This window comes from Lepus europaeus, chromosome 11 (genome assembly GCF_033115175.1).
Source record: "Lepus europaeus isolate LE1 chromosome 11, mLepTim1.pri, whole genome shotgun sequence".
Taxonomy (NCBI): domain Eukaryota; kingdom Metazoa; phylum Chordata; class Mammalia; order Lagomorpha; family Leporidae; genus Lepus; species Lepus europaeus.
The window spans coordinates 87,810,008-87,825,507 of NC_084837.1; the positions used below are offsets into that span (position 1 = coordinate 87,810,008).

Consider the following 15,500-nt stretch of genomic DNA (forward strand, 5'->3'; position numbering starts at 1 on the left):
ACTGCTCTCCTGGGCCACAGCAGAGAGCTGGACTGGAAGAGGGGCAACTGGGACAGAATCTGGCGCCCTGACCGGGACTAGAACCTGGTGTGACAGCACCGCAGGCAGAGGATTAGCCTAGTGAGCCATGGTGCTGGCCACCACCTGCTTTCTGAACTCCGAAAATTTCCCCGAGTCTCATGGAGACGATGCTGAGCCCACAGCAGGGAAGAACCAGAGAGAGCCCCAGTGCCCACCAACGAGGGGCTGGGTCCGCACATCTGGCCATGCACAGAATGAGCCTCTACAAGGCCATTGGCCAGGCTAAAGCAGATGAGCGTTTGTGGACAAGGAAACGCGTGATGACACAGAGGCGGACTACCAGGCCAATTGTAGACCAGAACACGCGCTCCACCATCTGCAGACCCGGCTCTGAGTGCGAATGTGCGGGGACCGGACACGGAGGAGACACCTTCCTGTCCATGCTCTTGGTGCAGTTTGATTTTTCTTCTTACCAAGAATGGGTACAATTTTAAGAATCAGACAGAAAAACGCGAACAAGCTAAAAATGATGCTTTCAATTGAACGAAGCCCAAAGGAGCTCTGCCATTGTGTCAGGGACACAGACTCTGCTCACAGATCTCCAGAAACGCACACTGCCTAAGACATGCGTCCTCACACGGTGAGCCCCACGAAGACCCCAGGGCACCGCAGAGCACTCACGGGCAGCCGGGGGCACCACGGCACAGCGGCAACAGGCGCACGCCGCTCGGAGCAAACCTGGTCACAGTTTGTGTCCCCCGGCTGATACCTCTGCATCCACAATAATATCCCAGGGCCTCATCTCACACACGACCCTTCTGCCCCTGTCAGCAGCCACGCCCTCCCAGCAGAGGCTCAGGTCAGCCTCAGGCTGGGCATCCAGCAGGAGGACTCGTGTAATAATTAAGGGTTCAGCTCAGAAGCCAGGTTTGCGCTCGGGCGACGGTCTCCATTTCACCGCTGACAGCCCGGGGTCTGTCGGGAGTTCTTGACCCTTCTCACTTGTAAGATGTGGCTAGTAATATTTCCTACACCACAGGGTTGTCACGAAGATGAAATGAGCAGATAAATAAAGTGCAGAGTAAAACAAAAATCAATAAATATCAGCTACTCCTTTATTATTTTCCATACGGGTCAGACCAAGCCTGCAGTCGTGTGGTTGAACCTAGGAATGATAGTTGAAGAGGAGTAAAGGCCAAATCCAACGAAGAGAATCTCCATGGGTGAGATGATTTCACGTGAGGAAAAAACGGGGGCGTGGATAAGGAACCCCTGGGCACGGAAGTGGTTGCTGTCTTATACCCGGGGGGCTGACATGACAGGGGCTCTGGTCTCTGTGTGGCCTCCTTGGCTGTTATCAGGTGCTGAGATGAGCATCTTGGTACACACCTTGTCCAGTGAGCTCCCCGGGGAAAACCCCAGTCACTGTAAGGACCGGCACGGCAATGCACCAGCCTGCCCTGGCCTTTATCATGAGTGAGAACCAAGCAGCAGATGCTAGAGAGTCCAACTGGCTGGAAGGGAACCCCTCCAACAGGCAGACTGCGCCTGCACCGGAGGGGGTGAGCTGTCACCACAGGGATCGTGGCGGAGGGCGGAAACCTCCTAGCCAGCGTCTACACGCTCACGGCTCTGGATGTGGTGAAAGTGAGAAGCTAGGCATTCCCTTAACGTCAACGCCGTGTTTACGGTTTCCTCTGGGCTCTGCATGGCACGCCTGTGAGCGGTCCCGGGGGAGTGGTGCTTTGACCCATGGGGCATTAATGGAGAGGAAAGAGCTTGTGGGTTGCTCACCACCAAGCACAATGACCAAATTGGAGCCGGGGCGCACGGGGGGGGGGGGGGTGGCTTGAGTTGGATGGCCCGATGCTGCATTGCGACGTACCCAGGCCCCTTCCCCACGTGCTTGGTGAACCCACCCTGAGGCCAAGACCTAAGACCTACCTACCCTTCCTTGCCCTGCTCACCAGGGGTTACCCTTGTCCCATCTCATCCTCCACACTGTAGACCCCAAGAAGGCACAGATCGTGGTCCTGCAGACCTGGCTCTGAGTGCAAATGTGCAGGGACCGGACACATAGGAGACGCCCTCCTGTCCATGCATCCAGCAGGCATTAAACATGCTAGCAGCGACTGGTGAGCTCGGGCTACTCAGGGGTCCTAGGACTCCTCCCCACCCCCCAACAGGCTGTCTCAGCCTCAGACTCCGGCGGCAGCAAGGAGACCCCCCCCCCCCCAAGCAGGGTTGGCCCAAGCCAAGTTAGAGATTTCTTCCTCAAAGACCCATCATAAGCAAAAAAGTTCTATCAAACAAAACGCAGGCAGGTGGGAAAAGCTCCCAAGACACATCACCCAGCATGTTTCCTGAAGTTCAAGTGCACAGAACGACTGGTCATCGCATCCCTTTAACTCACCTGTTATTGTTATTTGGCCATAGCCTACCTCAAAACAGCACAGCAGGTGGAAGGAGGGGCTGCAGTGGCCACCAGAGGGCCCCACGCTTTGAAGAGTCCTGGATGCCCTGAGCCCAGGTCATCACCCAGGCTCACGACAGAACCACATGGCCCATGGCGTTGCTTTGGCCCCTGCATTCTCACACACTGCGTGGACAGTGCAGCTCAGGGCAAGACCTTGGGACAACCAGATGTCCCCCACCCAAGCGCAGAGTGGGTAAGGGAGGAGCACCCCACTGCGGCCATACGCACCCAACACTCCCCTCTCTGGGTTTCGTGGCCTTCACGGTCAGTGTGGGTGAACACGGGGAGTCAGGCCCCTGAACGATCAGCATGGCCACATGAAGTCCTCAACCCCAGCTCAAGGCAGGAGGGAATCTGGCCTTCCACATTCTTTGAACTTGAAACAAGGCCGTGGCATTACCCGACCACTGGCTGCAGAGTGTGCCAGTGCAGGGGAGCCCCCTGCGGGTGTCCGGGGGACTGAGCCAGAGGGGAAGGGCCTGCCTTTGGCTGGGCTCTTGGCCGAGAGCTCTCTAAGCTGCTGCTGGGTATGCACGGCCCAGCAGTAGAGACGGCGCCCCCTGCTGCTGTGGCTCAGCCTGCAAGAGCCCCTGCCCCACTCCAAGCTCACCGGGAAGGCTTCCCAGGAGAACGTGAGCTATCTGCCTACAGAAACATAGGAGCACCATGGTCCACTCCCATGAGGTTCCCACTCTACTTCCCAGGGTATGGAGCTGTCCCCGAGACCACCAGTCTCGTGACTCGATCCTGCTGAGCCTTCAGACCAGCCAAGTCCAGGACCAAGAGTAGATCATGGTGACCTCCCGGGTCCTTGGACGGCATCGCAAGTTCACTTCAACCCTCAAAGACCATATCGAGAGGTGTTTCATCCAAACAGCTGGACAGACAGCCCCACAATTCCCTATACATACAACCTACAGCACCCCATGGACCCCAGGGACCATTCCCCTCAGTGCCTCCCAGCACCCTGTACCCCCACAAGTACCATCAGGGGCTGGCATTAACTGCAGGTGCACCTGCACCCTGCTACCCACACTGGCTCACGCAGCCCATCCTGAGTCAACACAAGAATTTACCATGCACACACCACAGCCCCCTCCCAAGTCACAGCCAGGGGGGCTGCTGGACCCCCAAAGACCCCAGACTCACCGCTGGAGCAGTCAGGCCCTCCCCAGCCGGGCTCGCAGTGGCAGGTGTCAGGGGAGACACAGCGGCCATGCACGCACTCCTCCGTACACAGGGCTGTGGGGGCGAGGGAGAGGGAGAAAGGACCAGAACAAACAGTGAGAACCAGCCTCCAGTCAAGGAGCAAAACCCAGCTTGCCAAGGCCCCCTGGTGCCCAGGGACGTCAGGACACAGCGCTGGTTTGGGGGCAAATCAAGCTACCCACAGCCCAAGTCGTTGAATTGCTTGTGCCTGGCCTCAGACAAGAGCATCTTTCACCCCAGCCTCACTTCCTAACTCGCAGCCCAAGCCTGACAAATGCTAGCACTGGTGCCTTTCAAAGAGCGTTCCCTCCGACATTGAACCTCTGGGGACCCAAACTCAACCCCTAAATCCACATCCCGGCCCCCTCGCCCCATCTGCTCAGGAGACAACCTGTCACTTCCATCTTTCAGCTGTCCCCTCCTTCCTCCTGCCAAGGCCGGGTCACCGACCAGGCTGGCTGTGCAGAAGAGGTACCTTTCACTCTCCCCACCCCCCACACCTGCCTGCCCTCCTCCCCAAATGTCAGCAGATCTGCAAAGCTCACAAATGCAGAGGAAAAAGCAACAGCTAATTATAAGAAAGTAATTAAGAGAGACATCCACGATGATGATAATTGTAATTAGAAAGTGCCTGGCAATTTCTTATCACGCAGTCAAATGCTCCAGCCTCCCGAGCCTCCAGCGAGCTTCCATCCCCGGCGCCGACAAGGTTTATTGACAGCAGTTTGAGGATGGCGGATCATTTCTCTCGTCCTTTGATGGAATCCGCATTGTCTCAAGGTCATCTTCTGCCCCCTGAGAGATCTGCCCCGCTATCTAATCCATCAGTGGAAGATGACAGAACCCCACCTGCCACCCACCCCAGTTTGGGGGGCTCCGGAACTCAGCAGCTCCCACCAGCACTGTCAGTTTCTCCAAAGCGATCTAGATGAAGGGGCTTTTTGCTGAAAGCTGCCAGGGACCTTCTCTGCCCAGGACTGGGCTGGGCTGGGGGGGGGGGGGGGTGAGCAATGGGATCCTTTAGGTGTATGTTGCGGGGGGAAGGGGAGTGCCATGTGCACACCCACTGCCTGCCCTGAACACCTACCAGCAGGACGCTGCTAGGTTAGCCCCACTGTGTGATAGGAATGGGGGACTTGAAGCTGTGGCCTTAGCTTTGCTCTGGCCCCCAGGCAAGGGAGACCCCAGGAGAGCCGTGTCAGACGCTCACCGGTCAGCAGTCTGCAGCCAGCCCGTGTGCTGCAAGCACCGGATGTGACTGCAGAGCGCTGGCACCTGCCCCCTTCTCGCCTGTGCACGTGGCCTTCCGGGAGGAGTCTGAAGACATTAGCAGCCCCAGGGTCCTGATTGCTCGGAGCCCCAGCTCTGGCCCTGGAACCAGGCTGGTGCTGATCCCAGCGACGAGCCCACCTGGCTGCTAGCAAGACCCCAGCCCAGCCAATCCTGCTGCCTGGGCTCCCCCGGTTCCCACTGAACTCCCCAAACAAGCCCAAGTGGGTCAGCGTCCTCAGGACACACTGGACACCAGCAGTCCATCCCCTGGGTTCCCACCACGTGCCAGCGCGTTGGCCCAGCGCTCCCAGCCCAGGTCGCAGCTGCTCCCTCACCCCCTCCACACCGCTGAGGCCCCCGCATGCCCCATGCTGGCCTGTCGCCTCACCCCAGCCAGCAGGGACCTGGGGCTCTGAGCAAGCTCCAAGCGCCACTGTCTTTTTCCTGGGTCCCTCCCCACAGTCCCAGATCTGCAGAGCTCCTCCCAGTTGCTTCCATGCCTGTGATATTTGCTTGTCAAACCCTCGGCCCGTGCCTATTTCACCGCTGTGTTTAGACAGTGTCCTTTGAAGCCGGAAACATGGACAGTGAGGCTCCGAGCGCCGTGTCTGGCATTCGGAACACGGTGTGCGTGGGTGCCTCGAGGGAAGGCCAAGGGGTGCTCTGAGGAGTGGAGGTGACACAGTGACACCAGCCACTCTTTTTTTTTTTTTTTTTTTTTACAGGCAGAGTGAACAGTGAGAGAGAGAGAGAGACAGACAGAAAGGTCCTCCTTTTGCCGTTGGTTCACCCTCCAATGGCCACTGCGGCCAGCGCACCACGCTGATCCGAAGCCAGGAGCCAGGTGCTTCTCCTGGTCTCCCATGGGGTGCAGGGCCCAAGAACTTGGGCCATCCTCCACTGCAGAGACCTGGCCTGGAAGAAGGGCAACCAGGACAGAATCCGGCGCCCCAACCGGGACTAGAACCCGGTGTGCTGGCGCCACAAGGCAGAGGATTAGCCTGTTGAGCTGCGGTGCCGGCCTCCAGCCACTCCTATTCCAGGACCCCAGTGGAGCCACCAGCAGGCAGCCCCTCCGCAGAGGTCTGGGTTGACACAACAGCTGTGCCTAGAATAGGCAGATGGGTCCCGAGTCCTTACTGACCCAGGCCCCACAGTAAGTGACCGACCCCCTGGGAGGGGCTAGGTCAAGGTTCCACCACCCTGGCCTCTTCCTCTGGCTGCTAGGTATTGTGTCACGTCCTCCTTCCCATGGCTGCTCAGCCATCTGTCATCCTGCACAGGGCGCCGAGGCGGGCGCTGGTGTCACCAGCCACGTGACTGGGGGCAGCCGGCTGCTCCCCTGCTCCCAGCCCTGCGGAGGAACCAGAGCTGCGGGATCTCAGCTCCCCTCCCCTTGCCCCCCATACAGCCTCGGTCCTGCCTTGAAGGTCCCCGGCTGTTAGCGAGAGGCAGGACGGCACGTGGTCAGGATCTCAAGCTGCCTGCAACACGGGGTCTGGCTGCACGGACGCTGAGACTGGCTCAGCCCTCGGGCGAGCTGCCCGCCTCTCCGTGCCGGCCCCCATCTGTTCCTGGGGGACAGGATGGGCCTCACAGGCTGCGTGCGGATTGGACGAGCAGATGCGTACTGCGGGAGCCTTGCTGTTAGAAGTAAGAGCATCCTTGCATGGGAGGGCAGGGGCCCCAGGAGGCATGCGCCTCTTTTATCCTCCGCACAAATGCTGTCCCCTCCCTCCCGCCCTTCACGAGGGCCTGGGCACCTGATGGGTGGTCTGTGGGGACCTGCGGACAGATTCCTGGCTGGGGACAGTCTACGTGGGGGGTCCACCAGGTCCACCCTTGGAGGAGAAGCCAGCCCAGTAGATAATGTGGTGACCCGAGCTGAAACGCCACATCTGCCAATCACAGGAGAGAAAGCACATTGCTTAACTTCCGTGCCTTCATTCCTGCACCTGTAAGATGGGACAGGAGTCGCGCCCGCCTCACAAAGATGAAAAGAAATAAAGTACTTTGACCAGGGCCTGGCACGTGCCGTGTGCTCCGTAAGCAGGAGTGACTGCGGGCGTTTCACACACACGCACACGCTATGGGGTCTGCGCTCATCTACCGTGTGACTTCACTTTTGCTGAGCACCGCCCCTCCCCCACACACATCCACTCACACACGGCTGACGGCTACTGTGGTGCAACAAGCATCACGCTGGGTCCCCCAAGCCTCACGTGGGCGCTCTCAGGTGCTTCGTGGGGGAAGGAGCTCCTGGTGCAGAGGGTGCCTGGTTCGGCGGGCACCTGGACCCTGGGACATTTCCCGTGGACTTCTCCCAGTGTGCTCTTCTGCAGCTTACTCACTCCCTGGGATGACTGGCGGGTAGCAACCAGGCTACACCTTTCTAAAACGGTACTTTGGGCCACGTGGAAGAACCAGGGGCCGCGGCACCCTGCAGCTGTCACACTCGCTGACTCAGCGGTTTATCTCAGGGCCTCTTTCCCCACGGGGGGCTGGGGACAAGGAATACAGAAAATTTAAAGACATTGAGCAGGGCAGTCGATGGGCGCACTCAGGGAATCGCCAGCAGCTGTGCGGTGAGGGACAAACGGGAGAGAGAGGTCACAGCCGCCGTCTCCCTGGCCACCTCGCTTGGGCGCTGCTCCATTTGGAGTGGGGAAACAGCGGCAGCAAGGGTTCAGGGACTTCCGCTCACTTGCACAGTTTGCAGGGGGACAGCGCAAGGCCAGGCTTTCTCCAGCTCCTCTTCCTAACCACCCCCTCCTGGGGAGGCTCTGGGGACCCGGCATGCTAAGGGCCACAGAGCCACGGTGGACCTGCACCTTGGATGGGATCAGACCATGCCACCCGGCCTTCCTCTGTGAGAATGCAATGCGGGGGTCTTCTCCACTACCCCCCCCCCCCCACACCACCTGTCCATGCGCCCGGGAGCCTCCGTGGGCTCAGTAACAGGTGTCCTTGACATGACCGCGGATGAGTTTGGCCAATGGGAAAAGCCAGCAGGAGCAAGGAGGCGGGGCTGGGCCTGGGTGGTGGTGGTCTCCTCCCCTCCCAGCCACAGGCCTGGGAGAGAGGGTTTCTCCTGGCCTAAGGGTGGTACTGGTTCTTCTAGCTGCTAGCCCTAAGTGTAGCACCACCTCTTACTGTGCCCCTTAACCCTTCCCACTCAGGTACTCCCCAGGGATCCTCCTTAACGTGCCAGCTGGTTCCGGCCGGGCCCCTAACTGACCCAGTGAGCAGGCTGAGGTTGGAGCCCACACGCAGGAGAGGGACAGGTCCCTGTTAACCACGTGCTCCCCTCCGCCAGGGCCACACACAGACATCAGGAGGCATTGGAGCTGCGCTCTCTCGGCTCCTTCCCTCCCCACGCCGGGTCTCCCATGGACTCGCTGGGGCCCCTGTGGGCCTCAGTTTCTCCATGATCTGCATGTTCCCCCCAGCCCAGGAGGACAGGGCTCCACTGCGGCAGCTGCTGACTCTGGATGCCGGATTCAAGCCACGGCCGGGAAGGAGCCGCTCCACTCCACGATGCAAACAGAGAGCTTGGTGTGGGGACATATGGTGTGGGGGGGGGGGGGGGACAGAGGGAAGGCCAGGGCAGGGGCCCTGGGGCAGGAGGAAGCTGTGCATCTGCAGCCCAGGCCCGGGGCCAAGGTCCCAGCCTCAAGCCCTGTGGGGCTCCCCTGGGGTGTCCTGCGGGTACCTGTGGCTGGGATGCCTCGGGCCAGTGCCACGCTTCTCGCCGGCAGGAGCCTTCTGAATCAATTTTCCTTCCTATTAGCATTCCGCCCAGGACGAACACAAGTCCCGGAGGTGTTCACGGTCATATATTTTGCCTCGCGCTTTGCAAATGGTCTTACTAGTTAATGGAACTATAAAAATTACTTACATGAAAAGGTCAGGATAAATAAAGACAACTTCGATGCTCCTGAGCTAACCAGGCTGACACCCAGCAAGGACAAAAGAAAGCCTGGGGGCCTGGGAAAGGTGGGTCCGGTGGCCTTCCAGAATTCTACGGAATACGGCTTCCAGAACTTTCCCAGAAGCCAGCTCCCCCAGCGCTCCACTGCACAACTGCACATTGATCAGCCCGCCATCAGCATTCTGGGCAGGAGCCTCCCATCGGGTTATCATTGGATACAGCTTGGGAAGAATATGACCGCTGTCCAAGGGGCCCAGGCACAAAGCTTGGCAAGAGTGAGGCTGTGTGTCCAAGGTCACTTAGCTCACGGCGCGTGTCGGGGGCTCGGCAGTCGCCGAGGGGAGTTCTGAAGCCGTTCATCAGATGTACGTCACTCGGTCCTTGCTAATCACAGCCCCGAGTCCCCTCTCCTGCCAGGAAGAGCCGAAGGGACTGGCCCTTCCCCTGGCCACGTCCAGAGCTGCCTTCTAATTGTGCTGGCCACATCTGGCTGCAAAGACATGAGCCATCCATTTAAAAAAAAAAAAAAAAAAAACCCGTGCCTGCAGGGCTAATACGCTGGAAAGACAGTAAGGGTCGGGGGAGCTCTGCAGGTCCGGGGACTGGGGGCCTGCAGGCTGCAGCGCCCACCTGTCCGGCAGGCACAGAGCTACTCATCTTAACTGGCGTGGTTGCCCTGGCCGTGGGTACTCTCCTGCAGCATCACGTTCTTCAAAAGCTGGAGTCCCCGCCCTGCCTCCTATCAGCTGCCTGACCTTGAGCACTCTCTGCAGTCCTCAGTTTTCTCATCTGTAAAATGGCCACTGACTCAGCGAGTTACTGCTGGTGGAAGACGAGTTAACGTGGGAAGCACCTAGAAGCAGGGGTTTGCATAACTGTTGCCTTTTTTTTTTTTTTTTGTGATGTTATTAATATTCCTCCTCCCAGGGCTGTCTGCCCTGGAGTACTCTCTGGCCCCTGTCCAGCTCTGAAGATGCTCAGTGAGGCCTGCAAGAATTCCTTCCTCTCCCAAGGCAGGATGGGAGCCCTGGGGAAGCCCCTGGTGTGGGCACTGCGTGTGGGGCAGGAAGAGGTGCGGCCCAGGGTGGCTCGTTGGCGAGTGACAGCCTCTCAGGGGAGCACGGGCAGCAGGCTCTGAGAGGAGGGACCCACAGACCCACAGACCCAGCTGCCAGGCGGTGCTTCTGGGGGTAAACGGCATCTGGGGCGGGAGCAGGGGCCTGCACCCCGGGCTCTCCCTGCTCCTGCGCATGGCCTGCTGGTGCAGGTGAACGCTCACCCACCTGTGCGCTCCCTGTGCGCTAGGCTCTGCCCGCAGAGCTGGTGGAGAGGAGTCCGAAACCCACAAAGGGCCGAGTCCCGGGCACTGAGCCCCCCACACTCGCTCCCAGCTCCTGGCCCTGAAGGTCCCCTCAGGCACCCCTCGGGGAGCTGTGTACAGAGAGGAACCAGGGCCACGATTGTGAGTGCCGAGAACGGACTTGGGAGCCAGGCTGTAGGATTCAAGTGCGGGTTCAGCGACTTCACCGTTGAGTGACCTCGGGCAGGCTCTGTAACTTTTCTGGGTCTCAGTTTGCCACCCGTGAGGAACAGTGCGGTGCAGAGGCTACGCCAGTGCTCAGGACATCTGCTTTCCACGCGGGAATACCTGGTTTGAGCCCCCGCTACTCTGCTTCTGATCCAGCTTCCTGCTGATGCACACCCTGGGAGGCAGCAGGTGACGGCTCAAGTACGTGCGTCCCTGCCACCCACATGGGATACCCGGCTTGAGTTCCAGACTCCTGGCTTTGGCCTGGCCCAGCCCTGGCTGTTGCAGGCATCTGGGGAGTGAATCAGTGGATCTGTCTCTCTGCCTAAGATGACAAATAAGATCAAATGGGAAGAGTGGTCCCCTACCCCAGAGGTCGTTGCCGATGAAACCATTAATCCCTATAATGGTTGGAACGGTGCCGGCGCCGAGGAGTTTGCTGTTATTTCCTCAAGTTCCTTCTCCCACTCCCTGTACCTGAGCACTCACTCACTGTGAAGGCATTTGTGCAACGCCTACTGTGTGCCAGACACCGAGCAGGTGCAGGAGGCACCACAAGCAGCCCCAGCAGCCCGACTGTGGGACAAGGACACCGCAACCGTGAGCATGAGCAAGAGAGAGCACCCAAAGGCTGTGGCACCCGCAGCAGCTCAGGTGCGGGAGGGGCCTGAGAGGGCGTGGCCAAGTCTTCTCTACACTGGGGCACAGGAGACGCAGCAAAGGCTTCTCAAAGGAGGCGCCGCTCACCTTGCCACGGACTTGGCACTGACCGCCCACCTGCCTCAGGCACAGACCTAGGACCAGGGAACGGCCGCCCTTCTCCACCATGGCCTCTCGCCCCGGCACTCCCTGCTGCCTTTGCCTCACTCTCCCCATACCTCCATCCAGCCCACAACCCTGTCCATCACAGCCTGGCCTCCAGTTCTCCCCCCACCCTTACTTGTGCTCGCTTTCCATATTCCATGGATGCTCCTTCCTCCAGGAAGCCCCTCCTGAGTGCACTGCCTACCCACCCTGGCCCAGACTGGCTTAGGTCCCCTCGCTGTGTGCACAGCCTCTGGTCTGCTCCATAAGTCACACCCTGACTTTTCTACGCTGCTCACGTGTCCTCCACAAATCCCATGCAGGCAGAGAACAGGCCTCCCTGCCCTGCTGTCCGGCCCAGCACCCAGGCAGCATCTGTACACGGCAGGTGCTCAATCAGTATAGCTTCAAAGAACAAGGATCTGGATCTGCCAGGATCTCGGCCCCTCCCCTTCCGTAGGCCCCTCCCCCACCCTAATGTGGATCATGGTCTGGCTGGGGGGGGTGTGGTGTGAATACAAATTGAGATCAGGATGAAGCTCCTGGACAAGCACTGCCCAGCAAAGCCCAACCCCCAGGGATTTCAGCCTGGGTTTTGGGCACCCCCCCCCCCCATCCTGGATTCCAGTCTAGAGTTCCTAGAGGGGCTGGGGGGGGGCATCTGTCACCAGAAGCAGGTGTCAGATTGCAGCCCCGCCTCGGGGGACCGCCCCCGCTTCTCTGTCAATCACCCCAAGACAGGAGCCTGACTCGCCTCCCCATGGCTTGACTGTTAATGGTTTCTCAACGAAGCTCGAAGCTCGCTGATGTGTCGGAACGTTCTATGGCTCCCGCGTGCGCCACCATCCTGCCCAAACACTGATAAAGTCCCGGAGGCCCCGTCAGGCTGCAGGCCCCAGAAGTGCTCCCGGGCCCTCGGCCCTCCTTGCTTCGGGAAGGATTTTCCCTTCTGAGCTGCTGGGGCCAGCACAACTGTTCTTGCTGCGTGGAGCAACAGCTTTTCAACTTGTTAATGACGCCGGAGCAGACGGCCTGAGTCAGCAGCCCCCAGCGCACGACCCGAGAAAATCTCTCTCCGGGTCTTTTTCTCCCCATCTGACAGATGCCAGGCTTCTCCCAGAAAGACACATTCCAGCTGATTGATTTTTTCTTTGGGAAATTGATCCTCACCCACCTTCGAGGAAAGCGAAATATGGGTCTTGTCAAGCATTTTGTTGTTGTTTTTCGATGCTCTGTCTTCAAAACCTGTCCCCTGCTTCTGCTGTGTGACTTTGCCGTCCCCAAAGGACCTGGCCTGGTCTCAGGGGCCACACGTGACAGTGACCCAGAGGGAGTGGTGCTAGGCGGATGGGCAGATGGATGGACGGTGCCCACGGCTGCCCCACCCAGGGAGGCCCCGGGGCACCGGGCTCCAGTCAGGCCAGCCCTGCTTGGGGTCCCTGCTCTCCTCCAGCGCCCCCTGTGTCTTCAATTCCACTTGCCCTGTTGGTCAACCGCAGACCCAACACATCCCACAGAAAATTCCAGAAATAAACCACGCCCGAGTTTTCAGTGGCTCACTTCTCTGAGGTCAGCAGGGTCTGGGAAGTGAGAAGGGGCCGCCTCCCATCAGCCACTTCTCAGCCACCAAGGCCCGCTGTCCTCATGATGCGTGCTCACAGAGAGAAGACAGGCACAGGTTTCACTACACTACACGGGCCCGGCTGCTGTGTCGTAGTCATGGCTGCTCGTGGCTCTGATGTTCACGTTCAGCTTCACCATAGGTGAGTCTGCAGAGGGAAGCATGCGGTGTACACGGGGGCTGTACCGGCATCTGCTGGGGGTCTGAGGACTTGGTCCCCACAGACGAGACTGCTGCACTTAGCTTGCAGCGTGGCCCTAACACCACACGGCTTCGTGCTCCCCAGCAGGCATCGCCCAGGGCTGACAGAGAGAATGCCTGCAAAGCGTTCGGGAGAGCGGGCTCCCGGCAGGGGTCCCAGAACCCCCAGCTCTTGCCATCATCATACTGGACCCTCGAGCAGGCTGAACTCAGGGACGTCAGCCGGTACCGAGAATCAGGGCATCCAGGGGCAAAGGGGGCCACGACTCCACTTCCACCGCCCCACCAGCACTTGCAGCCACACCAGACCTCCACGGAGATGCTTCCGCCAGCGGCAAACACGGTCAGTCTGTTCCAGCCTCGCAGCCTCAAGCAAGAAGGCCCCTGGGCCTTTGCACCTGCTGTTTCCCTACAACCCACCCCAATACCCTTCCCCCTCCTCCTCGCCCAGCTAACTCATCTCTCAGGTCTCACTTTGAACGCTGTCATCTCAGGGGGCCGTCACGGGCCACCATACTCTCTAGATGCTCCTGACATGCACTGCTCCCCCCACGGCACAGGGCACAGCTCCCCTGCACTTGTGCACACACCCACCCCACCCCCACCCCCCACGGCACAGGGCACAGCTCCCCTGCACTTGTGCACACACCCACCCCACCCCCACCCCCCACGGCACAGGGCACAGCTCCCCTGCACTTGTGCACACACACACACACCCACGGCACAGGGCACAGTCACTGTTTGGCTGCTTTGACTGTCTTCAGCACCGGCCTGGGAGCTTCCGAGAGGAGGAGCAGCTCTCTCTCACAGTGGTATCCGCAGGGCCCAGCACGGGGCCAGCACGGGGCAGAAGTTCATCCATTCATTGCTGAGCAAATCAATGAAGACCTCTCCATTGATGAACAGCTAGTAAGCTCTTGGCTTCACTGTACCACAACCAGCCTCCGCAGAACCGCACACGTGGGTGCCGAGCCTGCCCCTTCCTGCTCCCTGGCCTGTAGTTCCTTTTGATTCCATCTGTGAACACTTCTGCATCAGGAGCTCACAGGCTCTGAGCGGGCTGTGGCCGGGACCGACGGTGCCCACCATGCACAAGCGTCCTCCCTCCGAAGTTATGGCGCGAGTGTGCAGCAAGACGGCCGCCGCCATCCAGGGCGCTGTCGCTGTCATCGCCGCCTCCCTGGCAGAGGGCAGCCTGCTCATCCCCTGGTTTTAAAACTCGTCCTATGAGGAGCTCAGTCGGGAGCTACTTAGCACCACTGATGTGGGGCTTTTTTTTTTATATATAATTTTTTTTTTTTTTTGACAGGCAGAGTGGACAGTGAGAGAGGGAGACAGAGAGAAAGGTCTTCCTTTTGCCATTGGTTCACCCTCCAATGGCCGCTGCGGTAGCGCGCTGTGGCCGGTGCACCGCGCTGATCCGATGGCAGGAGCCAGGTGCTTCTCCTGGTCTCTCATGGGGTGCAGGGCCCAAGGACTTGGGCTGTCCTCCACTGCACTCCCTGGCCACAGCAGAGAGCTGGCCTGGAAGAGGGGCAACCGGGACAGGATCGGTGCCCCGACCGGGACTAGAACCCGGTGTGCCGGCACCACAAGGCAGAGGATTAGCCTAGTAAGCCACGGCGCTGGCCATGATGTGGGGCTTTAATAAAAACAAGGCAAAGCCGACGGGAAGGGGAGGCTGCGTGAAGGTCTCGGTCACCGCCGCCCCTGCCTTCCCTTGGTGCCAGCACCTTGGCCGGGCCAGGGGACCCCTCCAGGACTTGGTGCTGTTATGAATCAGTCCTCGTCAAAATCGCACCCCTTTCACGGTGCAGACTGCAGCTGTCTCTGCCTGCAAATCCCCTGTCTTCCCGGGAACTTACACCTCCTCTTTGGAAAGATTTTGAACACTCTGTGTCTGAGAGGCTAGGGCCCTCTGCGGGGGCTCCAGCTCTGTGGTTAACTGGCCACGTGGACCGGCCACAGCACCGGACCGGCCTGAACAGTGCAGGATGGAGCGGGTGGGGACAGACCCCCGGAGTGCGGGCTGTCGGCCGTTCTGTGAACAGGGGATGCCCGTTCTCCCCAGGGCTAGGGCTTCGAGAAGCGGATTTCCAACCCCAACCCAAATCTTCCTCCGACCCAAAGCCAAACTCAAAGCATTTGCTATGGTTCCAATAACCCTGTTCAAATGGCTAAGGCTATTTTAATTTTTTATTCCTTTCTAAGATTTACTTTATGATTTTTTTTAAAAGGCAGAGTTACGGCCGGCGCCGCGGCTCAATAGGCTAATCCTCCGCCTAGCGGCGCCGGCACACCGGGTTCGAGTCCCGGTCGGGGCACCGATCCTGTCCCGGTTGCCCCTCTTCCAGGCCAGCTCTCTGCTGTGGCCAGGGAGTGCAGTGGAGGATGGCCCAAGCCCTTGGGCCCTGCACCCCATGGGAGACCAGGATAA

General features: G+C 59.5%; 1 protein-coding gene across 4 annotated transcripts in view; it reads right to left on the minus strand.

Moving 5' to 3' along the window:
- MEGF11 (multiple EGF like domains 11) overlaps positions 1-15,500 on the minus strand; it is a 192,045-nt gene that overhangs the window by 151,037 nt on the left and 25,508 nt on the right. For all 4 annotated transcript variants that reach the window (XM_062204804.1, XM_062204803.1, XM_062204807.1 and 1 more), the window contains one exon: positions 3,647-3,739. In XM_062204804.1, the coding sequence (XP_062060788.1) occupies positions 3,647-3,739 (93 nt within the window). The remainder of the gene's footprint in view (positions 1-3,646; positions 3,740-15,500) is intronic.